The 26,913-nt window shown below is 35.2% G+C and overlaps 1 protein-coding gene across 4 annotated transcripts; it reads left to right on the top strand.

Annotated features, from left to right (window-relative positions):
• Window positions 1-397: 397 nt before the first annotated feature.
• CRISP2 (cysteine rich secretory protein 2) lies at window positions 398-26,635 on the top strand. 4 transcript variants are annotated; one of them, XM_058432537.1, is made up of 10 exons: window positions 398-497; window positions 1,373-1,476; window positions 2,667-2,694; window positions 4,776-4,850; window positions 12,811-12,927; window positions 13,702-13,789; window positions 15,078-15,223; window positions 15,632-15,729; window positions 17,680-17,768; window positions 26,095-26,635. In XM_058432537.1, the coding sequence occupies exons 4-10, from the start codon at window positions 4,785-4,787 to the stop codon at window positions 26,220-26,222; spliced, it is 732 nt and encodes a 243-aa protein (XP_058288520.1). In that variant the 5' UTR covers window positions 398-497; window positions 1,373-1,476; window positions 2,667-2,694; window positions 4,776-4,784; the 3' UTR covers window positions 26,223-26,635. The 4 variants fall into 4 exon arrangements, with proteins under 4 accessions (XP_058288520.1, XP_058288518.1, XP_058288519.1 ...); XM_058432535.1 differs by having other exon boundaries at window positions 2,664-2,694; XM_058432536.1 differs by lacking the exon at window positions 2,667-2,694 and having other exon boundaries at window positions 4,754-4,850.
• The last annotated feature ends 278 nt before the right edge of the window (window positions 26,636-26,913 follow it).

The raw sequence follows: 26,913 nt of genomic DNA, 5'->3' as shown, positions 1-26,913 counted from the left end.
AAACTGACAACCTGTGTAACAGGAGTGCATCGTTGGCATGACACCGACAGCGCACTGCAAACTTAAGCACCTGTGGACTCCTAATTAGCTTTTTAAATTGAACTACATTAATTCAGGCATTCATGTCTGAATGCGAACGCCTCCTTTTTTCAAGCCACCCCCTGGTCAATCCGAATCCTTATATGACCTCCCTCCTCCTCGTAGGACGGCACAGGTACGCGAACACACATTTTCTTTCCTCATCAACTGGTGGTAATGAGAAAAAGAGAACTCTGCTTCTCACAAGGGAAAACGTGCAAGATTTTCTCCGTAGTGGGGGCGGGGAGGCGATGGGAGGAGAGCAGCCCACGTAGGCAGGTAGCAGCGATGAAAGCATAAAGCCCAGTGACGTCGCCCACACGTGGCGCCTGGCAAGTGAACAATCGCGGTGAGAGGGGCGCGCCGCAGCCGGCAACGCTCCGGCCCAACTGCAGGAAGGTCTGGGCTCTGGAGCCAGGGTAAATATAAGACCCGGATTGGAGACTGGAAATGGCTAGGGACGGGGAGGTGGGGTGAAGCACAGGGGAGAGAACCATCGTTGAGGTGAGGGGGCTTCTGATCCTCCTTCGCTCCTCTTCCGGCATCTGGAGGGCACATAGCTGATGTCGGGCAGACTGAGAGTTCAATTTTGTTGCTCAGCACCGACCTACCATAACTTTCAACATGCTTCTCTATGTTTAGTCTATTGAAACTCTTTACCTACCTTAAAAGATAAATCATTCTAAGTACATAAGACCCACTGAATCATAGTAGAAGCCTGAAGCCATTTCTCAATATGCTTTTTACGAAGTCAAATTAAGACTCTTAGTTTCTAATTGATGTTTTGAATGTACAGTTATTAGAAACTGTAATAACAATTAGAATTGGGGTCATTGACTCTGCTGGACTTTATATCATCTATTGGCTTCCAGAATTTAAAAAAAAATGAAGAGATAAATCTGTTACCCCCAAATGCACGTAGTTAATACTTACCATGTGGGACACTGCTTATGGAAATGATCTTTTAAAGAATGGGTTGAAGTCCTAGATAAGGGGTTGGGAGTCTTGAAAATAGGTTGCAATTTTCCAGGCAAGTTAGCCAACTAGTAGTTACTGAACTTCAAGAAGTCCACTTTTTTGTTAGTGTTTGAAGGAAATATCAGGACGTTGAAATACAATCTGACCTCAGAAGGACAATATGGTCTTAACGCTGAGATCAAATAAATACAGTAAATTATTAGAAACAATACTAAACAATTGAGTCAAAATTTAAGTTTGTGACAAAGATTATAGATACTATCTATAAGGGTATTCTTCACATCTTTATTTTAAATATTTCGTTTCCTTGTTCTAGGGTTATAAAATTATACACCATGGCCCTTCTAAAGACACTCTAGGAAAACCATCTCATCCTGATCTTAAAACACCTGCAAGAAAGAGCACAGTACTTCACCATTAGTAGGTAGCAAAGAAAAAAAAAATGATAGCCAACTTTTCAACTATATATCAATGTGGTTTTAAAGGAATAAAATGTAATTATATGGAATAGAAAAAAATATTTTTCCTTGAATATACTCTCACCAACAGTGACATTGCTTTCATTGACGCAGTGAAGATGATTACAGGTTAGATGGTTGAGGGTATAGGAGAGAAGAGCGGCAAAGAGGAAAATATGGCATCATGGCCTATTATAGAATTCTGGCTCATCAGATGCATACACTGGGTGATTGAGCTATACTAAACTCTTCAGGCTCCTGTGTGTGGCTTTCAATGAGCTGATGAGGATACAACAACCCAGATGTTAGAGCATTTTCCTAAAGTTAGCCAGAAGGTCTCTAATAGAACCAGGCCTTGAACATGTGAATCTCGAATTAGATTATACTGATTATATTTTCCTATAACACCTGGAAGGAAACACATGTCTCTTAAACACTTAGTAATTAGCAATTCAATCAAACAGCATATGTTTATAGAAAGCTCTTATGAGCTCAACAAACTAGCAGGCATTGCAAAGGATAATAAAAACATAAATAATTTCCGTTTATTTGTATTATGTGCATAATGTGTTTATTGTATTAGAGGTGTTACATACATTGTCCCTTCCAGTCTTCAAAGCAAAAGCCTGTGATATAAAAATATACATTTTACATAAGAAAAAAACTGAAGCTTGGCATAGATTTCCCAGACCTGATGGTTTCCAAAGACTGCACCCGTAACCAATAAGCTACAGGTAGTTGATAACTAGAAAGTAAAAATCATAGACAGCGGAAGTATGAGAGTTCAGCTATAAGGCAGAACCCTGGTAACCTTCACAGTAATTAACCTGTCTTGGGTTGTCAGTATAGAAATACTAGTCCAAAAAGGCCACATCCAGATTATAGTGTGCCTAAGGAGAAGGGAGTACTAATTAGAAAGGGAGGGCATGATTTACTTACTCATGTTAAAAACTACATGGGAATCAAATAATGTCAAAAGCATTATCAGACAACTGGCAATGAAGTTTAAGGTTAGTGGTATGAAAAATACTATTACAGAACTTTTTTGACTTAGATTTATTTAACAAAACCAGAGTTTGACAAAACAGGAATATGTGTAATATATATGCTTCTCTAAACCTTCCACCTTCTTTCTTTCTAAAAATAAAGCAGATATTTCATCCTGCTCAGAAAACCAACAGTAAGTGTTAAATCATTGATTTTAATGTGAATATTTTATCATGGCAATCATTTTTATGTTGTCAAGGGTAAAATGATTAATGAGTTTGCCCATGATTTTATTTTTTGTTTTATGATTGTTTGTTTGTTTGTTTGTTTTAGAGACAGGATCTCTTTCTGTCACCCAGGCTGGAATGCAGTGCTGTGATCATAGTTCACTGCTGCCTCAAACTCCTAGGCTCAAGTGATCATCCCACCTCAGCCTCCTGAGTAGCTGGGACTACAGGCACTTGCCACCATGCCCAGCTAATTATATTTTGTTTTTGTTTGTTTGTTTTTAGTAGAGATGAGATCTCACTATGCTTTCCAGGCTGATCTTGAACTCTTGGGCTCAAGTTATGTGCTCTCACCTCAGTCTCCCAAAATGTTAGGATTAGAGGAATCAGCCACTATGCCTGGCCTAGCCATGATTTTCAAAACTTTAATAAATTTGTATTGAGAATGACCTCGTTAATTTTATTATTTTGCAGTTAAGAAGGTAAATTACAGCAGTATTACACACACAAAAAAAATAATTTGATATATAAAAATTTTTTACATTTTATTCTAAAAATAAGTAATGGAATTAATTCTCATGTTTGTGACTTTAAACAATTATACTAGAACTAACTTTAATAGGAAAATGGAAAAGTATGGCTGTTTAAGTATATTGCATAAGCTGGCATATTAATGATTTTACTATTAATATATACAGTCATGTATTAATAAGGGAATTATTAAAGTAAAAATAGAGGGTCTCCATTGTGCTGCAACAATGTCTGCCTTTTCCCAATTAAAACTGTGTCTCTTTCAATGAGTCAATGTCTCTTTCAAAATCATTGACTTCGAAGTCATAATTGGATGAAGACTAGTTTCTGACATTACCTAAGAATGTAGCATTGGCATAGGTTAATTAACCGTCTTAAGCCTTAATTACATCATCCATACAATATAAATAGTAATACTCAGTAAGGTATGGGAGTGAAATTGTATATCATTTTCCACGAACCATCGATAATTGTTCATCCCCCATCCCTTTTTTGCACATAATTGAGGATAAAGGCAATGGATGGAACAAGTATCAATGATACACTATTTACAATAAGTGAAGCCTGAGAAGCATCACAGATAAATTGTTTGGAATTTTCATTCTCTCCAAGAATTTGGGAGTGCCAATCTCACACACAAGAAACAAATCTAGGCTAGGCAGCATAACTTTAATTTACAAATTAAACAATTTATATGACTAATGACGGAAAGGTGAGTGTTTCCAAAACTAAGTGATCTTGTTGCTTCATCTGAAGGACGTGGGATTTTTTGACATATTGAGAAAGGACAACATGGGTAACAAAATGCTGAGTGTCTTTTTAGGAGATAATGAAAATATGAAACAATCTTCTTACCAAATAATGGATTGAGTAAACTTGAACAAGCTATATTTTCAATGCATTAATTTTATTTTTTGTATACAGAGAAATTTGAAAATATTCACAAGTATAAGGAAGAAAATAAACATAACTTCTAGTTACTCTATTAGGGAAATAACAGCTAATAAAGTATTTGCACAACCATATCTGTGTAATCACAACCTTGTCATCTTAATTAGAGTCTGGTATAAATAAAAGGACAAACCGTTCTACTTTTCATAAAGAATAGCCAATTAAGAGATGGTACATATTGAAAATAAACTTTCCTCCAAAAATTGAGATGAAGAATGAATGTCAGTACTATAATTAACTATTAAGGAATCTATTTTCTTTTTGATGGCATAAGGGTAGCAGAAGTAGGCAGAAAGAAGGGAGTATGTCTCTATCTTTTATAGATGTACCTCAAGGGCATCAGTAGAGCTCTTCAGCTTATTTTTTTATTGTCACTATCAAAGACAAGGTTGGCCTCATTATGATTCTACTGGTACCATAGGGCAATTCTTCTCTTGTTCCATTGTTAATGAATCTGGGAATCACAGTTCCTTTGAGATAATCGAGATCATTATATTGGTATTCCCCCTCTTAGAAGTTTTTAAACTACTTATTTCAATGTAGACCTTTGTTTTTCTTGACTTAGTTTCCAGCAATGGTTTTACTACCGGTGTTGTTTCTGGTTACTGTGCTGCTTCCATCTTTAGCTGCAGAAGGAAAGGTAAGGTTAAAATGGAAAATCTTTTCAGAGCTATCCAGCAACTTTGTGGTATGGCAGGCTATTTTGAAAGTAAAGGGGGGTAAGAGAGTTTGATATGTCAGAGTTTCCACTGGTTCAGAGCTCTCAGAGCACTTAACACAATTATTGAGATGAAAGGCCAAGGTTATGCTGTATGTGTTCTGCATGCGTATGCTTGCCACCAGTCACATGTGACTACTGAACACTTGAAATGAGGTTTGAACAGGCAAGATGTACTCTGATGGTAAGAAACTCACTAGATTTCAAACATTTAGAACAAAGAAAGAAGAAAATAATCTCATTTTTTATATTGCATCCATGATGAAATTATAATATTTTGGATATTCCGTTAAATAATATATTAAGTTCTTAGGGTGGTTGCAACAAATTACCACAAGCTAAGTGGCTTATAACAACAAAAACTTATTCTCTCACAGTTATGGAGGCCAGAAATCTAAAATCAAATTATCTCCTGGGCTGAGCTCCCTCTGGAGGATCTAAGAGGGACCTGTTCCATGCCTTTCCCCACCTTCTGGTGGTTTCTGCCACTGCTTGGCATTCCTTGGCTTGTGGCTGCATCACTCCAATCTCTGCCTCCATCTTTACATTATTTTCTCCTCTCTGTATGTCTCTTATAAAAGCACTTGTCATTACATTCAGAGGCAACTGGATAATCAAGGCTAATCTCATCCTGAGATCCTTAACTTAATTACATCTGCAAAGACTTTTTCCAAATAAGAACACATTCACAGTTTCTGAGCATTAGGATATGGACATGTCTTTTTGGAGCCTACCACCTAACTCATTACAAATAAAATATATTATTTAAATTATATTGCTTAAAAATTAAAATCATATATCATGTTTAAATTATTTTTCTAGTAAACATCACTGGTCTATTGGGTTAGAAAGTTGATGATAGTCTTGCCCCAATCTATTTTCTGATTTCCTTAATTTTATTTCTTTTTAATGAGATCCCTATACAAAATTAACAATATACTTACATAATATTAAATTAGCACAACTTCTCCACTATATTAGCACATTTAATTTTTGTAGTTAGGGTATAAGAATAATTAGATTTATATTTTTAATTAAGAAAACAAAAACCCTAACTCTGAAAGCCTTAGTGGTTTGTTTAGTAGTGATAATAGAGTTAGTATGTGAAGGGCCAAGAGGATTTTGAATTCAGGTCCTAGAGTTATTTCTAATATGCTACTTTGTTGAATTGACCCCATAATATGGTTAGCAATCTTCAATGATAAAATGTGCAGTGCTCACATACAGTGTGTATCTCCTGACCAGGAAGCCTCTGAAACAGCTTTGGCGTTGCTGTTTGTTGTCACATCTTCCATTAACTCTGTGCACACTAGACTCACTAGGACTTTTCAGACTGGAGGACTCTGACACTCAGTTCAAACTTCATTTGGCATTCAGAAATGTAGTCATTGTATTACTGTAATTAAATTACCAATGTGCAGATAATTCATTCATCACCTAGGGCCTCATTCAAATAATTTGCTGTTCTTTTCATTTCTTTCCCTGAAAGATTTTCTTTCATACTTGTTTCCAATTCCCTTTAACCTCTCAGCTCATCTCCTGGTCTTCATTTATACAATTATTAAAAAGTGAGATGTCATTTGGTCTTTGGCACCACTAAATGTTTGAAATCAGATGCTCTATAAACACTCTGCCCAGTATGATTTTCTGATGTTTTCAAGATGCCTAGAAAACTCTGTTCATCTTTCAAAACCCAGAATCACATTTTATGAAGCTTTCTCTGACTTCAAAGAATTGATCCCTCCTTCCTCTCTATCTCATAGATCACTAAGATCAGTTTTGTTATCATGTGTATTGTAATTTGTACTTATGTCACGTCACCTATTCAATATAAACTCTTCAAGGATAGATACCATATTTATTTTATTCTCGATATGTTTAATATTTCTAGTCATGTAATAGCTTTATTAACACATTTAAAAATACATCTCTTTTTCAGTACAATTTTTATCTACAAAGCAAAAAGGTGTAAGAAGCAGGAAATAATTTAGAAATTAACTTTTTATGTGTTTTGAAATGAAACCACAATAACCAGATTTTTTTAGGTCAAGAGAAAATATCCAGGGATGTTATTTTATGCTTTGATGTGATGCAGAAATCTGCCTCTACTGATATTTTATATGCACATCCTTTTTAACTTATGAGTCAGTAACTTTGCCATATTTATTGGTACAATGGCATCCACTATCAGTCCCTGTTGTTAGGAACTTAAAAGCAGGAAAGAGAAATGCATATCTTGTAGATAATGGCAATAACGTGTTCAGACCTATGGTGTAAGTATTTTGAGAGCCTTAAATGAACTCAGTATGGGAGGAGAGGAGGATAACTTATTGCAAGGTGTCAGAAAAAATCTATAAGGGGCCCTGTTCCTTTCAGACTTATACATCAAAATATTGCTCATACCTATATAACATCGTATTCTTGTGTAAATTTAGGTCATCAAATGCTTGGACCTTTACCCAGCAATTTTCACATCCTATTCCACCTCCAGGCTTAGTAGGCCCCATACCACACACACAGACAAATATACAACCACAAAGATAAACCAAACATATTAGCACTCAATTTAATACCTTATCAGTTATGTTTCTGTTACTAAAAGGAACAAAGTCAGCAATAGTCCATTCATTAGATAGATTTGATCCCTCCAAATTGCTTTAAATATTTTTTTAGTATTACAAAGTTATCTTTTAAGCAACCCATAAAATTTGCTACATAATAGGTATAATGGTTTCACTATAGTACTGAATGCAGACATGCACTTCAACTGGGCCTAAACATTTTTCCTTAAAGGCAGATACCATGTCAAGGAAAACTGCCCCATAAAATTTAGGATGAATCATGGGCTCCAGCTTTACCCTACCTTGCAGCCTGATCAAATGTGAATGAATGTATCTCAAGGTTTTAAATTTGTATGCTTGTAGTTATAAAATGTTATTATTCATATGTGTATACAAATCATATTAAAAGTTCCCTTGCTGGGGGAAATGGCAGATAGGAGGCAGGACTAACTTGCAGTTGCCACTTGGATAAACAGAACAGTATGTGGAGATTCACATCATGAACTTTTGTGCCAAGAACCACTGCAGGAGCATAGCAGGAAAACTGAAAGAATTCACAGACCCTTTGAAAGAAGTAGCTTGCCGCTACGAACTCTGTGAGATAGCTGAAACACTATGAGTGCCCAAAGTGTGAGGGAAGAAAGTCTGCCTATAAACAGACATCCTCACTGAGGAAGCTGAAAATCCAGATCATGGGAGAAGGATTTAACCTTACTTAAAGCTGAAACGAATTTAGAGAGCCATGCAAAATAAAAAAGAAGAAGAAGCAGTGAGAAGAGCCCTGTAGGCACTCCCAGTCCCCACAGAAGAACAAGGAAGCCATTTCTGACTTTATCTCACAGAGATCCTCAAGGAGGAAAGCCAGTGGAATTAGGGAAGGGCCACAGGGAGGAGACTTCCAGCTGAACTTTGTAATAATTTTGACCAAGTGCAAATTTTTCTGGGCAGATCTGGGATTGTGAATGGGAAGTACAGATATGAGTACAGAAGCTGCAGCAGGTGGGAAATGGGGAAAGGCCTGAAAGCCCTGCTTATGGTCTCCTTGGGGAGGCTTGTAGCCTGGACCAACATCTCAGCCTTACACAATGGAGGCTTGGATATAAATTCAGCTCTATTAGCTGTTGAGGGAGCACAGCAGGGGTGAGACTGGCCTTGCTGGCTAAGTAGGAGCTTAGTGAAGCCTGTCACTGCTGACTTTCCACCACTTCCCTGGTGACCTGTATGAAGCAGCAGAGGCAGCCATAGCCCCCTTGGAACATAAAACTCCATTGACCTAAGAACCAGACCCCCATCTTCCACAGTGGCTGCAGTAAGTCCCCACCAAGGAGAGTCAGAGTTCAGATATGCCTAATCCTGCCCACACATGGTGGTCTTTCTCTACCCAACCTGGTAGCCTAAGACAAAAGACATAAACTCTTGGGAGCTCTATAGCCCTGCCCATCACCTGAAAAACCTGAATACTTATCCAGGTGACCTTAGGGCAAACTTGTATCCCCCAATACTACCGCAGCTTATGCTGTCTTGAAACCAAGTCAAGCTGTTACAGCAACTCATAACAGAACAACTCTACTCCAAGGAAGGACAAAACAACAATTAATTCCACTGCCTGTAACATCCTGGCTAACCAGAGGTCCTGAGACTGTCCACATGACAACTTCACTATTAGCATAACCAACATTCAAGAAAAACAGTGCACTAAACAAAACTACAGCCAAGGACTCTCACAGAGTCCACTTCACTCCCCTGCTACCTCCACTGGAGCAGGTGCCAGTATCTATGGCTGAGAGACCTGAAGATGAATCACATCACAGGACTCTTTGCAGGCACTCTCCAGTACCAGCCTGGAGCCTAGTAGCTGTACTGGGTTGCTAGACCCAGAAGAGCAATAACAATCACTGCAGTCTGGCTCTCAGGAAGCCCCATCTCTAGGAGAAGGGGGAGAGTACCACATCAAGGGTTCAAGGCAAAAGAACCTGAACAGCAGCCCTTGAGCCCCAGATCCTTCCTTGGGCATAGTCTACCTGATGAGAAGGAACCAGAAAAACAATTCTGGTAACATGACAAAACAATGTTCTATAACATCCCCAAAAGATCACACTAGCTCACCAGAAATGGATTGAAACCAAGAAGAAATCTCTGAATTGCCGGAAAAAGAATTCAGAAGGTTAATTATTAAGCTTCTCAAGGAGGAACCAGAGAAAGGTGAAAACCAACTCAAAAAAATTTAAAAAGTAATAGAAGTATAATGAAAAAATTTCCAGAAAAATAAATATCACCAATAAAAAACAATCACAACTCCTGGAAATGAGACACACTTAGAGAAATGCAAAAAATACTGGAAAGTTTCAACAATAGATTGTAACAAGTAGAAGAAAGAATTTCAGAGCTTGAAGATATGGCTTTTGAATTAACCCATTCTAACAAAGACAAAAAACATGATAAAAAGAAAATGAACAAAGCCTCCAAGAAGTTTGGGATTATGTTAAATCACCAAAGCTAAGAATAATTGATGTTCCTGGGGAAGAAGAGAAGTCTAAAAGTTTGGAAAACTTATTTGAGAGAATAATTGAGGAAAACTTTCCTGGTCTCTCTAGGGACCTACACATTCAAATACAAGAAGCTCAAAGAACACCTGGGAAATTAATCACAAAAAGACCATGACCTGGGCACAAGTCATCAGGTTATCTGAAGTCACGATCAAGAAAAGAATATTAAGAGCTGTGAGGCAAAAGCATCAAGTAACCTATAAAGGAAAACCTATCAGATAAACTGCAGATTTATCTGCAGAAACCCTATAAGCCAGAACGGATTGTGGTCCTATCTTTAGCCATCAGTGTACACAAATCAGTAGTACTGCTATACATCAACAGCAACCAGGATGAGAATCAAATCAAGAACTCAATATCTTTTACAACAACTGAAAAAAACAATAAAATACTTTGGAGTATACCTAACCAAGGAGGTGAAAGACTCTACAAGAAAACTGCAGAACACTGCTGAAAGAAATTATAAATGACACAAACAAATGGAAACACATCCCATGTTCATGGATGGATAAAATCAACATTGTAAGAATGACCATACTGCCAAAAGCAATCTATAAATTCAATGCAATTCCCATCAAAATACCATCATCATTTTTCACAGAACTAGAAAATACAATCCTAAAATTGATATGGAGCCAAAAAAGAGCCTGCATAGCCAAAGCAAAGCAAAATAAAACAAAAAGAACAAGTTTGGAAGCATCACATAACCCCACTTTAAACTATACTACATGGCTACAGTCACCAAAACAGCATGGTACTGGTATAAAAATAGGCACATAGACCAATGGAACAAAATAGAGAACTCAGAAATAAGGCCAAATACTTACAGCCAACTGACCTTCAACAAAGCAAACACAAACATAAAGTGGGAAAAGGACACCTTATTCAACAAATGGTGGTGGGATAATTGGCAAGATCCATGTGGAAGAATGAAACTGAATCTTTATCTCTCACCTTATACAAAAATCAACTCAAGATGGATGAAATACTTAAATCTAAGACCAAACCATGTAAACTCTAGAAGATAACATCAGGAAAACTCTTTTAGACATTGGCTTAGGCAAATGTCTAAGACCAAGGCAAATGTCTTATGACCAAGAACCCAAAAGCAAATGCAACAAAAACAAAGATAAAAAGATGGGACTTGATTAAACTAAAAAGCTTCTGCACAGCAAAACAAATAGTCAGCAGAGTAAACATAAAACCCACAGAATGGGAGAAAATCTTTGCAAACGATTTATCCAACTAAGGACTAATATCCAGAATCTACAAGGAACTCAAACAAATCACAAAAAAAAATCCCATCAAAAAGTGGGCTAAGGGCATGAGTAGGCAATTCTCAAAATAAAATAGAAAAATGGCTGACCAACATATGAAAAGCTGCTCAATATCATTAATTATCAGGGAAATGCAAATCGAAACCACAATGAGGTTAACACCTTATTCCTTAAAGAATGGCCATAATTTAATTAAAAAAATAATAGATACCAATGTGGATGTGGAAAAGGGAACACTTTTATACTGCTGGTGGGAATGTAAGCTATTATAAGCACTATGGAAAACAGTATAGAAATTCCTTAAATAACTAAGTGTAAATCTACCATTTGATCCAGCAATTTCACTACTGAGTGAAAAATTTTCACTACTTTTTCACTACTCAGAGGAAAAGAAGTCATTATATGAAAAAAAGACACTTGCACACGCATGTTTATAGCAGTACAATTCACAATTGCAAAAATATGGAACCAGCCTGAATGCCCATTAATCAATGAGTGGATAAAGAAAATGTTTTTTATATATATATATATAATGTATACATACATATATAATGTATACATACATATATAATGTATACATACATTATGTATACATAATATATAATGTATGTATACATATATAATGTATACATACATTATATATATACCGTGTGTGTGTATATATGTGTATGTATGTGTGTATATATATATATATACACACATGTAATACTGCTCAGCCATAAAAGCCATATATATACCATGTGTGTATGTATGTGTGTGTGTATATATATATATATATATATACACACACACACGTAATACTGCTCAGCCATAAAAAGAAATGAAATAATGGCATTTGCAGCAACCTGGTTGGAGTTGGAGACCATTATTCTAAGTGATGTAACTCAGAAATGGAAAAACCAAACATCATATGTCCTCACTAATAAGTGGGAGCTAAGCTATGAGGATGCACAGGCATAAGAATGATACAATGGACTTTGGGGACTTGGGAGAAAGGGTGGGAGGGAGGCGTGGGATAAAAGACTACATGTTGGATACAGTGTACACTGCTGGGGTGATGGGTGCACCAAAATCTCAGGAATCACCAGTAAAGAACTTATTCATGCAGCTGTTTACTACCTGTTCCCCCAAAACTATTTTTTGAAAAGTTCCCTTGAAACCAGAAATCGGCATTTGTGGCCTCAGAGGGGTTTTTAGTTTGTCATGTCATGAGTTACTCACAATTCCCAAAGCTTTAATCTACTACTTTCCTATTTAAACGTTTCAATCTACTACTTTACTATTTAAAAGTTGTATCTTCAACTCAGATTTAGTGGCAATGCTTAACAACTAATATTGGCTTTTAATATTTAAATAACTTTAGTATTTAATATATGTACATGATAACGAAATATTTTGCACTTTTTAAAGTGACCTTTGTTCTCCGAAATTAACTATTCACTATTATATGAAGTTTGCAACATTATTAAATAATAATTCTAATTTTATTTTCTTTTAGGATCCCGCTTTTACTGCTTTGTTGACCACCCAGTTGCAAGTGCAAAGGGAGATTGTAAATAAACACAATGAACTAAGGAAAGCAGTCTCTCCACCTGCCAGTAACATGCTAAAGATGGTAAGAGGCAGTGATGTAAGGAGATGGGTGTGAACCAGCTGTGGAAGGAGCCGACGGCGGGCCACTGGCATCTCTTAAGAACTTTGTGGTTTACAAAGTTGTGTCTCTGTTTTATTTTATTTGAACCATTATATGGAGAGGACTGTATTCTTGTTTTTGTTTTAAAAATGGTTAAAAAAATCTCAATTATATAGAGTTATTAAATTTGGAAGGCAGAATTGGAAGTCAAATATTCAGGCATTCGGTGTTAAGCCATTACACTTTTTGTTCATTCTCTTTTCTGGTTTAAAATCAAGAAATCCCCTTTCCTTCAGGATGAGTGTCTGCTGTTGTGAGTAAAAGCCCACTTCCCAGGGCACAGTCCCTGAAAGACAGGTATCTCCAATATGAAAGCAACGGCCTACATATGAAAACAAATGGAATTGGGAATAACGTTGGCCAGCTTATTACTATTAAAATATAATTAGAATATTTCACATGTTTATCAATATTTAGACTAGCATCATTAATAAATATCCTAGGTATGGCTGCTTTGCTATCATAAATAATCACATATTATTGTCTTATTTTGCTTTTTAGATACATTACCTATGGACTACCCATCATGTGTAAACTGGCACCAGAACAGATAAAAACATTTAAAAACATTTTAATAACAGTAGTATTAGAGAATACATCTACAGAAATTTTAAAGTATTTACAAATCAGATTATAAAGTGTACGTTTCATTGTGGCTGAATCATTAAGTGTATTTTGTTTTCTTGTGACGTTTAGGAATGGAGCAGAGAGGTAACAACGAATGCCCAAAGGTGGGCAAACAAGTGCACTTTACAACACAGTGACCCAGAGGACCGCAAAACCAGTATGTAAATTAGTAAATATTTGTTGAATAAATAAATGGATAAAATAATAATAGAGCATTGTAGGAGGCTCTATAATAAGAAAATAAATGTTACTTATACTGCTGTCTTTTTGAAGTCAAAGTATCTGTATACAGAGGGATATTTACAATAAGAACAATTTTGTGCTTTTTTATAGTGTACATTATGCAAATAATTTTGCTTCTTGCAACCAGCTCATGAGTACAGCAGATTTTATATCATCTTTCTTTTTGTAAGTTTAAAGATTAGAAAGCCAGAATTTGAATGAAAAGTGACTTACCCAAGAACATAATCTGAAACAGTGTCGTACTAGAAATTTTTAACCAAGCTTTCTGATTTCTAACCCACTGCCCTTTTTGTTAATTTATGTAGCTGTCTGATGTTTTGAAATCTATTTTTTGTATCCATAAAATATATTGAACTTATGATGAATTATTCCTAAGTTTTGCTCTAAAGTGGATAAAAGTGGATAAAGTGGACTTAAATTTATCATATTCAAAATTTCTATAAAAATGAATATTTTTGAATATATTAATATATTAATTTTTAATATCAGGCTAGCAAGTATTTTGTGTGGACTGGATACCTACAATGCACAGAACACTATATTCGAGTTTTAAAAAGACATATCAAGGATTATAAAAACTAGTAAATGCCCAAATAATTTATGAAGTGTTTCTAGGCTGTAAGGCACTTCTTGACAAACTCACAAGGATTTCAGCTTGTGATATCTGATTTCCTGGTTAAGAGAAAATCCATAAATTTTGAAAACTGTTATCCTTCCTGGTGTCAGTTTTCTCTTGATTGGGACTCTTAAAGACAGCCTATAAAGGCTTTTTTTCAGATTTCATACAAAGTCTTATACATTTATTTAGGGTCCTATATTTGAAAATTCTCTGTTGAGAGTTACTAGAGCAGAAGACAAAATATAAGAGTTGGTCACTGCCTTTATTTAGCAAGCTTACTATATAAAGCTGGGAACACTCAAGGCATACACATGTGGAAAATTTAGCATGCAAGGATTTTTAAAGAGCAGAGTGTTAACCTACTCAAAGTTTTATGTGGTCAGGCCAGCCCAATGTGTTAGGCAGTTCAGTGTTCTAATCAGCTTTATAGCTGATAAGGAACTGAGGCACTCCTTTATGTATTAATCAACAGTTAGCATCTGCTGGACCCTGGGTTTGAAAGGCAACATCTTTATGTTTGTGTAGTCAATTTCTTTTACCATTGCATGTTTATTACCTTGCTCATGAATGATCTGCCCCTTAGGTACAAGATGTGGTGAGAATCTCTATATGTCAAGTGACCCTACTTCCTGGTCAGCTGCAATCCAAAGCTGGTATGATGAGAGCCTAGATTTTGTCTATGGTGTAGGACCAAAGAGTCCCAATGCAGTTGTTGGACATTATACTCAGGTAGGAAGAATGCATGAAAATACCTATGTCACAAATATTCTAATAGAGGATAGCTTCTCCAAATTATGACCACTGCAATGTTCAATTTAGGAGAACAGTCTGAGTGGGTAGAATACAGTCTTGGCATTTGGCTGTTGTAGAGCTGTCATTTTTGTCCATGGTCAGCCAAACTCTTAGCAGGAAAGCAGACTCTGTATTGTTCCTACATTATAAATTTTAAAGTGATGAATGTACATGAAAATTAAATTTTTTAAAGTTTATGACTTTGGTTCAATAATTTAAATATTTTATGGTATATGTCTATAAACTAAAACTAACATTTTTCAGTTTTATATTTGCTACTTTTTAAAAATATTTTTCATCTTCTCTAATGTACTTTTATATATTTATTCCACTGTTAATTTGCAGCTTGTTTGGTACTCGACTTACCAAGTAGGCTGTGGAATTGCCTACTGTCCCAATCAAGATACTCTAAAATACTACTATGTTTGCCAATATTGTCCTGCGTAAGTAGACTGTTTAGAGTTTAATGGCAATAATTCTATCTGCAATTTATTTTTTAATAATTCTCATATCTTAAACCAGAATGAAAACATATCTCAATAAAGGGGAGGGGATAAATGTTTGGAAATGTTTTTTAAGATTGAGACACTTTCAACTTCTCAGAGGAGAACTTCTCAGTTTCAGGTATAAAAACTGAAGCTCTCATTCCTCATTAATAGGGTAATGTCTTTTATTTCAATTGGCTTTCCCTCAGCTTAGGGTTACTCTATGAACATGTGTAATATGTATTTCTTTAGAATTGGTATCATCACATCTTGCTAATTTCATACTCTAGGAGTATAGATGCTTTAGGGTGCTGGTGAGATTGCAAATGGAAGATGGATTGTGATTTTGGCCCTTTCTGCTCAAATATTCCTACTTCTGCTTATGTAAAACACACACACACACACACACACACACACACACACACAATTACCATTATAAATGATTCACTCATTCAGATTTCAATGGCTTTTCAGGACATCTTTATTTCAGAATACAGAAAAGATAACATCTTAAGTCTCTGATTCTCGGAATTGTTCACAGAAAGCTCTTTAACTATCTTGTAAGGTTTGATTTGTAGCAGTAAACATGCTCCTTCATTAAACAATATGTTTAGAGTTATCCACAATAAATCCTATGGGTATTTTAAGGAGATATTCACAATATGTTAATTTAAAATTTAAAGTTTGAAATTCTTTACCACTGGAGGCTGCAGTGGGGGTCACAACTATAGGACTTGTTTCGAGACTGTAGATAGTGAAGATGATGTAGGGTTCCAGTTTGAGAAGTATGACCTCCAAAGTCATTTTCTTTCAAGTGCTTATTAGGATTTAAGTAGAGAAAATTCAAAGGCCCTGGGAGATGTATCCAAACTCACTGACTGGCCCTCAGAGGGAAGCATCGGCAGCCGGGTGTCAGAAGTGACAGTTGGAATAGATCATGACGGAAGCCAAGAGAACTAGAACTTTTAAAATCCTTTTATATCTGTTTCACAATTTTCCAAGAGCTCATACACACACAGCTATATTCTAGACAAAGAGACTGAGATTCAGCTGCACTTCCTTGGGTCCTTACCCCACTTGGTCTATTGAGATTTGGACTCCCACATAATTTTAAATGAATTTAATGGCCAATAGAATAATGATCATCATTATCTTATGGTTAGTCATTGCAAAACTATTATATCCTGGATATCAGTATTTATCAAAACTTTTCCTTAATCTTTTTTTCTTTTTTTTTTTTTTTTTACTTTAAGTTCTGGGATAACAAAAACTAATATTCCGTTTTGGTAAATGTAAAAATCTCATACATGCCACATCTAGAAACTCACAAACCTTCCGAAGCACACTCCTACAAACACACACACCACTAACTACTGAAAAATCACAACCTCCATCTGGAAGAAAAAAATACTCTGGAGCTATATTTTTCATAGTTTCTGTTAGAGATACTATGGGTTTTTTTCCATTTTTCAAATGGAAAATGATATTTTAACATTGCATATTCATTTCCTGCTACAACCTGCTACTCCTAGGATCTTCTCCTTTCCCTCTACAGGATGTTTTATCCCTAATTGGCACCTTGGGGTGCACTGCCTTAATAATTTGACTAAATATACTGGGAGATAAAGATAGTGTTGCCACACTGAATATACTCTCAAAATTTCAGACTCTTGTCATCAAATTTAGTTACCCAGCCTGTGAAATTATGGTCAAGAAGGTATGTCCATGTGTGATGCATTTTCTTAATTTGGATTGTTATCTGAAATACACATTGGGAATTGCAATTTTTCAGTTTTGTTAACATACTAAAAACACTGAATAACTATTTATATATATTTGATGACTGATACTGCCCTTAGAGTATAAACAGTAAAGTGAAAAATATTTGACATGTATTTCAAATTTCAGTGGTAATAATGTGAATAGAAAGAATACCCCTTACCAAAAAGGAACACCTTGTGCCAGTTGCCCTGATAACTGTGAGAAAGGACTATGCAGTAAGTTTGAAGTGATTAGCTTGCTATTATTTATTATAGAACTGATATTTTCTTTTCTTTATGTAATTTAATCAATCTCCTAAAGTAATGAATTGAAATAATGTATTTATGAAAAAACCCAAAAAATATTCAACAAAGTATGCTTAAACAAACATTTTACACACTGCAGGAGCTACATATTATTTGTAATGAAAAGCATATTGCCCTATGTAACATAATGGAATATTTATCATCAATGTGTTTTTGTGGCTCTGCAGAGCCATTTGATATTAACCATATACCGTTTTGGTAAATAGTTCAATTCTCGAAGTTCATATCACTATACCAAAAGTGGTATTTTAAAAGAATCAAAACGTATAAATCTAAGGTGTGAGACCACATTATGGCTCAGTCTAGACAGGCACGCCAAATATTACTGTTTATTTGTGCTAATGTGTTTGTCATGCTGATTTCCTCACTTTGTCTTTATAGTATAATTAGGATCATAGTGTTTGCCTTAATAAATGATTACTTGCCCTATAATTTCATAATTGTTTTGTGTACATTTTTATGACAAAACTCAATCTATATACAATATTGGCTCCTGGAACCTGTGCACATATTTTTGCAAAAGGAGAAAATGAAATAAATATCATGTATCTCATTTAATAAATTGCCATGAATAGAAGTAAAAATAGCTGCTGGTTTTCTGTAGTTGGGATACTTTTATTAAAATTATTATGAATGATAAAGTTGACACAATAACTGAAATTTTTACCTCTTCAATGCACTCACCTTTACTAAGCATTTTTTCTGACTCAGTTATATAGCTATATTTCAGAATATTAATGATACCAAAGCTAAAAATCAGGCAGAGGTGGGCGGATCACAAGGTCAGGAGTTTGAGACCAGCCTGGCCAATATGGTGAAACCCCGTCTCTACCAAAAATACAAAAATGAGCCAGGTGTGGTGGTGGATGCCTGTAGTCCCAGCTACTCAGGAGGCTGAGGCAGGAGAATCGCTTGAACCCGGGAGGTGGAGATTGCAGTGAGCCGAGATCGGCCACTGCACTCGAGCCTGGGCAACAGAGCAAGACTGTCTCAAAAAAAAAAAAAAGAAAAAAATAGTTGAATACTTATACATTTGTTGAATGCTGTTTGCTAACAAGTGTGGAATTCATCTGTCATAGTATCAGCTGGTATCAGCTGCTGTTTCCATGGGATCGCCTGCATCACCCCTCTCATAAGCCCTAGGTAACACAGAGTGGAGAGAGACACTGTCCACTTGGGGGAAGGAGAAGGAAGTGTGTGGGGTACTCTGCCTTGGATTTAGTACTGAGCCTGCCACAACAAAACACACACCAGTAAGAAACCCACAGCTCCTAAATCCAGATTTGTATGAAGATTGGTATCCAGATTGGTGGGCCTCTAGACCCACCATAGCACCAAAAGGGAATCCACTGCCCCAGTGGGACAGACTCAAGTCCCAGTACTACTGGTCAACTAAAATGGCCTCAGACCCCAAAAGAATTGTAGTAGCTGGAAAGTCATAACACGAGTCATAACCTCGTGCAAGCCCTGGTTCTGTCCTGGTCTGAGAGTCCATGGGTTTCAGATGCATCAAGGCACAGTGCCAGCTGTGGCATCCAGGGAATTGTCCATGTCACCCTTCTTGTAACCAAGTTTGCAGCAAACCTGGGTTTAGAACATCATCTAATAATGAAATAACTGCTATCTTAGGAGACTTATTAGCTCCTTTAAATTCTTGGAAGGCCTTCTGAAGAAAAACAGGTACAAACAAGCCCAGACTGCAAAGACTAGAATAACTAATTCTTTAGTGCCTAGATATTGAGATAGTAATCCACAAGTTTCAAGAACATTCAGGAAAATATGACCTCATCAAAAGAACTAGATAAAGCACCAGCGACCAGCCCTTGAAAGATGGAAATGTGTTATCTTTAGGGTAGAGAATTCAAAATAGCTGTTTGGAGGAAGCCCAACAAACTTCAATAAAACACACAGAAACAATTTAGAAATTTATCAGAGAAATTTGAAAAAGAGATTGACATTTAGAAAAACAAATCCTGAAGCTGAAAAATACGATAAATAAAGTGAAAAAAAATTAGATGGTCTCAACAGCAGAATTCATTAAACAGAAGAATCAGTGAACTTGAAGACAGGCTATATGAAAATACAGAAGAGAAAAAGAGAAGGAAAAAGAATGAACTTTCTTCATTGATCTACAAGATCAATGAGACAGCATCAAAAGAGCAAATGTAAGAATCATTGGGATTCTAAAAGGAATAAAGAATGAGAAAGGGGTAGAAACCTTATTAAAAGAAACAATAAACAGAAAACATTCCAAACCTGGAGAAAGATAGAAATAACCAGTAAAGAAAGGCCAAAGTTTATTAATCAGATTCAACCCAAATAAGACTACCCCTTGGCATATAATAATAAAATTCTCAAGGGTCAAGGAAAAAAGAGAATTCTAAAAGCAACAAGAGAAAAGAAGCAAATAACATGCAACGGAGTTTCAATACACCTGTCAGCAGACTTCTCAGCGAAAACCTTAGAGACCAGAAGGAAGAGGGACAACTTACACAAGTGCTAAAAAATAACTTTTAAAAACCTACCTAAAAAATGGCACCCAGCAAAACTATTCTTCAGACATAAAAGAGAAATAAGGACTCCCAGATAAATTCTGGAAGAATTCATCATTACAAAACCTGTCTTAAAAGAAATGCTAAAGGGAGTTCTTCAATCTAAAAGAAAAGAATGCTAAAGTGTAACATGAAAATATCTAAAGGTATAAAACTCACTAGCAAAAGTAAGTATACAGAAAAAATTAGAGTATTCTAATACTGTATTTGTGGTATTTAAATCACTCATATCTTTAGTATGAACACTAAAAAAACAAAACTATCAAAAATAATAACTATAACTTAAGGTATAAACTGAGACATCCAAAAGTCAAAATATCATGGGGATATGAAGTTAAAATGTAAAATTTTTGTTTCTTTTCTTTGTGATCAAAGTTGTCATCATCAGTTTAAAATAATTTGTTATAACTATAAGAAGTTTTGTAAGCCTCATGGTAGCCACAAAGAAAAATCCTATAATATATACACTAAAAATAAAAGGCAATTAATGAAAACATACTACCAGAAAAACTCACTTAACAACAAAGGAAGGTAGCAAGAGAGAAAGAAAAGATTACAAAACAACCAGAGAATGAGTAACAAAATGGAATTAGTAAGTTCTTACCTATCAGTAACAACCTTGAATGTAAATGGACTTAATTTTCCAATTAAGAAACATAGAACAGATGAATGGATTAAAAAAAACAAGACCCAAATGTGCTGCATACAATAAAAAACTCATTTCCCCTATAAAGACAGGCATAGAGTGAAAGTAAAGAGATGAAAAAAGATATTCCATGCAAATAGAAACCAAAAAAGAGAAAGTAGCTATAAGGCCATTATATAATGATAAAGGGATCAGTGTGTTAGGAAGATATGATCATTATAAACACACATACACCCAACATCAGAACACCTAGATATATAAAGCAAATATTAATAGGCTTAAAGAAAAAGAGAGACAGCTATTTAATAATAGTAGGGGAATTCAACGCCTCACTTTTAGCAATGGGCAGATTATTCAGACAGAAAATCAACAAAGAAACATTTGAGTTAAACAGCTTTCCAGACCAAATGACCCTAATGGACATTTACAGAACTTTCCATTTAATAGCAACGGGATTCACATTCTTTTTATCAGCACATAGGATATTCTCCAGAGAGGACACATTAGGCCACGAAACAACTCTTAACAAATTTTTTAAAAATGGAAATCATGTTAAGTATCTTTTCTAACTACAATGCAATAAAACTAGAAATCAGTAACAAGAGGAAAATTGAAAACAATACAAATACATGGAAATTAAACAAGATGCTCCTGAATGAGCAATGGGTCAATGAAGTAATTTTAAAAGGTTAAGAAATTTTCAAAATGAATAAAAATAGAAACACACCATATCAAAAACTATAAGATACAGCCAAAACAGTATTGAGGGAAAGCTTACAGCATGAAACTACTATATCAAAAAGTAGAAAGGTTTCAAATAAGCACCCTAATAAATGATGCACCTCAAGGAACTAGAAAAGCAAGAGCAATCCACACCCAAACTTAGTAAAAGGAAAGAAATAATAAAGATCAGAGAAGATCAAACAAAATTGAGGCAAAAAATATAAAAATATAAAAGATCAAAGAAACAAGGTTAGTTTTTTGAAAAGATAAAGAAAATTGACAAATCATTAGCTGGACTAAGAAAAAGAGAGAGGAAAAAAAAACTAAAATATAAATTCAGAAGTGAAAAGGAGACATCACAGTTGGTGCTGCAGAAATGTAAAAGAAATGCAAAAGAACATTAGAGACTATAATGAACAACCAACAAATTGGAAAACCTAGAGGAAATAGATAAATTTATGGATACATACAACCTACCCAAGATTGAGCCAAGAAGAAACGGAAAACTTGAATAGACCAATAATAAATAATGAAATTGATTCCATAATAAGTCTCCCAACAATGAAAAGTTCAGGACAAGATGACTTCATTGCTGAATTCTACCAAACTTTTAAAGAACAAACACCAATTCTTCTTGAAATATTCGAAACATTTGATGGGGTTGGGGAAATTCTTCTGAACTCATTTACAATGCCAGTATTATCCTGATACAAAAACCAGACAAGGGCACAACAAGAAAGAATGAATAGAGATGCAAAAATCCTCAATAAATACTGTACTAGCAAAACAAATTCAACAACACATAAAAGAGATTATATGGCATGATCAAGTGGGATTTATTTCATATATACAGTGATGTTTGGATAAAACACACCACCTTAACAGAATGAAAGACAAAACCATATGATCCTCTCAATAGGCCAAAAAAAAAAAAAAAAGCATTTGGTGACATTTGATAAAATTCAACATCTCTTCATGATAAAAACTAGGAACAAAGTAGGCATAGAAGGAACATATCTCAACACAATAAAGGCCATATATGACAAGCCCACAGCTAATATCTTACTAAAAGGTAAAATGTTAAAAACTTTTTTTGTAAGATCAGGAACAAGACAAGGATGCCCACTCTCACCAATCTTATGCAACATAGTATTGAAAGTTCTAGCCAGAGCAATTAGACAAAAGAAAGAAATAAAAGGCATCCAAATTGTAAAGAAGGAAGTCAAATTTTCCCTGTTTGTTAATGACATAATCTTATATTTAGAGAAACAAAAAGCTCCCCACACACAAACAAACAAATAAACAAAACTCTTAGAACTGATCAACTCAGTAAAGTTGCAGGATACAAAATCAAAATACAAAAACCAGTCATGTTTCTATACACCAACAATGAACTATCTCAAAAAGAAAGTAAGAAAACAACTACATTTACAAATGCTACAAAATGAATAAATAAATACCTAGGAATAAATTTAACAAAGGAAATGAAATACTTCATAGAAAAACTATAAAACACTGATGAAAGAAATTGAAGACTACACAGAAAAAAATGAAATACATCCTACGCTCATGGACTGGAAGAATTAGTATTGTTAATAATGATCAAACTACCCAAAGCAATTTACAGATTGAATTCAATCTCTATCAAAACATTAGTGCCACTTTTCACAGAAATAGAGAAAACAATCCTAAAATTCATATAGAATCACAAAAGATCCTGAATAGCTAAAGCAATTTTGAGGAAAAAGACAGAGCTGAAGGCTCTGGCTCCAAAATATACTACAAAGCTATGATAACCAAAACAACATAGTATTGGCATAAAAACAATCATGTATACCAGTGAAACAGAATAGGGAGCCCAGAGATAAATTAACACATTTATAACCTATCAATTTTTGACAAAGGCACCAAGAACATACACTGGGGTAAGGACTGTCTCTTCAATAAATGGTGTTGGGAAAACTGGATATCCATATGCAGAAGAATGAAACTAGACCCCTATCTCTCACAGTATACAAAAATAAATTCAAAATGGATTCAAGATTTAAATGTACAACCTGTAACCATGAACTACTTGAAGGAAACAATGGGAAAATCCTTTGGGACATTAGTCTGGGCAAAGATTTTATGGAGAAGACCTCCAAAGCACAGGCTGCAAAAGCAAAAATGGACAAATTAAATTATCAAGCTATAAAGCTTCTGTGCAACAAAAGAATCAGCTGATAATGTGAAGAGACAATCTGAGAAATGAAAGAAAATATTTACAAACTGTTCATCTGACAAGGGATTAATATCCAGAATATTCAAAGAACTCAGCAACTCAGTAGGAAAAAAATCACATTAAAAAGTGAGCAAAGGGCTGGGTGTGGTGGCTCATGCCTGTAATCCCAGCACTTTGGGAGGCCAAGGCGGGTGGATCACAAGATCGGGAGATTGAGACCATCCTGGCTAACACGGTGAAACCCTGTCTCTACTAAAAATACAAAAAAAAAAAAAAAAAAAAAATTAGCCAGGCGTGGTGGTGGGCACCAGTAATCCCAGCTATTCGGGAGGCTGAGGCAGGAGAATGGATTCAACCCGGCGGGAGGTGGAGGCGGAGCTTGCAGTGAGTGGAGATCATGCCACTGCACTCCAGCCGGGGCAACAGAGCGAGTCTCCATCTCAAAAAAAAAAAAAAAAAAAGAGCAAAGTACATGAATAGACATTTCTCAGAAGAATACAACAATACAACAAATGGCCAACAAGTATTTGAATAAAATGGTCAACATCCCTAATCATCAGCAAAATGCAAATAAAAACTACAATGAGATTTCATCTCACCTAGGTTAGAATGGCTATTATAAAAAAGATAGAAAATCAAATGCTGGCAAAGATGCAAAGGAACTCTTAACACTGTTGCTGGGAATGTAAATTACTACAGCTATTATAAGGAACATTATGGAAGTTCCTCAAAAAAAAAATGAAATTACTATATGACCCAGCAATCCCACTACTGAGATATCTCCAAATGAAAGATCAATGTGGCAAAGAGATGTTTGCACTCCTACAAATACTGCATGATCTCACTAATATGTGGAATCTAAAAAAGTTAATTTAATAGAAGTAGAAAGTAAAATAGTGATTGTCAGTGGCTGGAAAGGGTGGGTGGGGGTGGAAAGGGGTAGAGAGGGGTCAATGAGTACACAGTTGCAGATAGGAAGAGTAAGTTTGGTATTCTATTACATAATAGAGTGACCATAGCTAATAATAATTATGTCTCAAGAGAGCTAGAAGGATTTTGATTGTTATCACCAAGAAATGATAACTTACTAGAAAGAAATAAGTGTTTAAAGTGATAAATGTGCTAAATGCCCTGATTTGCTCATGATATAATGTATACATATATCAAAACATCACACTGTACTCAATAAATATGTGCAATTTTTATGTACCAATTATATATTTTAAAAATAAACTTTTTAACAAACGTATGCCTTTACTACAGTACTAGCAAAATGAGTTTAAAAAATGGACAGGTTTGAGAGACAGAAAGTGGAGTAGTCAGTCAGGGTTTATCCCCTGTTCTGGGTGAGTGCTGGCCAAAAGAAGAAACGAATGAGTTCAAGTTGATTCCAGTTCCTGGCTTAAATTGCTGAGTAGTTGGAGTGCCATTTCCCTTAGATTGTGGGTGGTGCAGGGAGATCACTGCTGCCAATTGTCAGCCTTTTAGCTAATACAAGAAGTTTAATTTGAGTTTTATTGAGTTTGAGGTCCCTGGGGAACATCCAAGTAGAAACATGAAAAGGAAAAGGGCCTATTGTCCTTGTTTTACACTTTTATCCACCCATAAAGATTATTTACTCAAAAAAGCATTGGAGTGTAATGCCATGCTGCCCAATATTATGATATGATGGAAAGAGTCTGTATCAACATGTGCTACTAATCACACTTTGAATGCTTGAAATGTGGCTAATAAGATTAAGAAACTAAAATTTTAATTTTAATTTAAATACCTATGTGTGGTTAATGGCTCCCATATTTGGCTGTGCAGGCGTAGAAAGATTTAGTTACATTCATATTATTCTGCGTGCTGAGGGGGAAAAGTAGGTCAATTTATTTTAGAAACATATCACTAAATGTAGAATTTAAACAGTGGTGGATTTATCAGTGAGCTCAACTAAGACACCTCATATGTCCCTTAAGACATGACTCATTATAGTGTAAGTGATACTAACTTGTTTGTTCCCTCCTACCCCCTCCCCACACACTTTGAATGTATGGTTTTGCTGTTACTGAGGAAAATGATAATGAGGTAACTAATCTGTTTTTGTTACAGCCAATAGTTGCCAGTATCAAGATCTTCTAAGTAACTGTGATTCCTTGAAGAATACAGCTGGCTGTGAACATGAGATACTCAAGGAAAAGTGCAAGGCTACTTGCCTATGTGAGAACAAAATTTACTGATTTGCCTAGTGAGCATTGTGCAAGACTACATGGATAAGGGCTGCATCATTTAATTGACACATACGAGGGGAAATTGTATGTATGTTAGTTACAAATTTGATTTCAAAGAGCAATGCATCTCCTCCCAGATCATCACAGAAATCACTTTCAGGCAATGATTTACAAAAGTAGCATAGTATATGATGACAACTGTGAACTCTGACATAAATTTAGTGCTTTATAACAAACTGAATCAGGTTGAGGATTTTGAAAACTGTATAACCATAGGATTTAGGTCACTAGGACTTTGGATCAAAATGGTGCGTTACATATTTCCTGAAACATGCTAAAGAAGAAGACTGTAACATCATTGCCATTCCTACTACCTGAGTTTTTACTTGCATAAACAATAAATTCAAAGCTTTACATCTGCATTTGTCTTAATGACCTTTCTTTAAACAAAAGTAATCAGCTTTTTGAACAAAGAACTTTTCTAAGCAACCGTATGATATGATTCTTATGCAATATTTTATACCATTCATAATTAACTCCAGCTAGATTCATCTGAGATAAATGATAAAACAGAGCAACATTTTCAAAATGGTTGTCTATAACGTTAAATTTTAACAAAAAATGAATCAGCTCTACTGTTACTTGCTTTCTCCTTTTTGATATTTTGATCTCCCTACTGATTTAGTTGATTTTTTTAAAG

Source organism: Hylobates moloch, unplaced genomic scaffold (genome assembly GCF_009828535.3).
Source record: "Hylobates moloch isolate HMO894 unplaced genomic scaffold, HMol_V3 SCAFFOLD_20, whole genome shotgun sequence".
Lineage (NCBI taxonomy): Eukaryota > Metazoa > Chordata > Mammalia > Primates > Hylobatidae > Hylobates > Hylobates moloch.
The sequence above is the reverse complement of the archived record's forward strand: the minus strand, read 5'-3'. Positions and strand labels throughout refer to the sequence as shown.

Excerpts from the sequence above, each read along its gene's own strand:
- CRISP2 (XM_058432536.1), top strand. The coding sequence starts at position 4,785 with ATGGTTTTACTACCGGTGTTGTTTCTGGTTACTGTGCTGCTTCCATCT. Across the intron at positions 4,851-12,810 it reads CTTTAGCTGCAGAAGGAAAG|GATCCCGCTTTTACTGCTTT; the intron begins GTAAGGTTAAAA and ends ATTTTCTTTTAG. Across the intron at positions 15,224-15,631 it reads TTGTTGGACATTATACTCAG|CTTGTTTGGTACTCGACTTA; the intron begins GTAGGAAGAATG and ends GTTAATTTGCAG.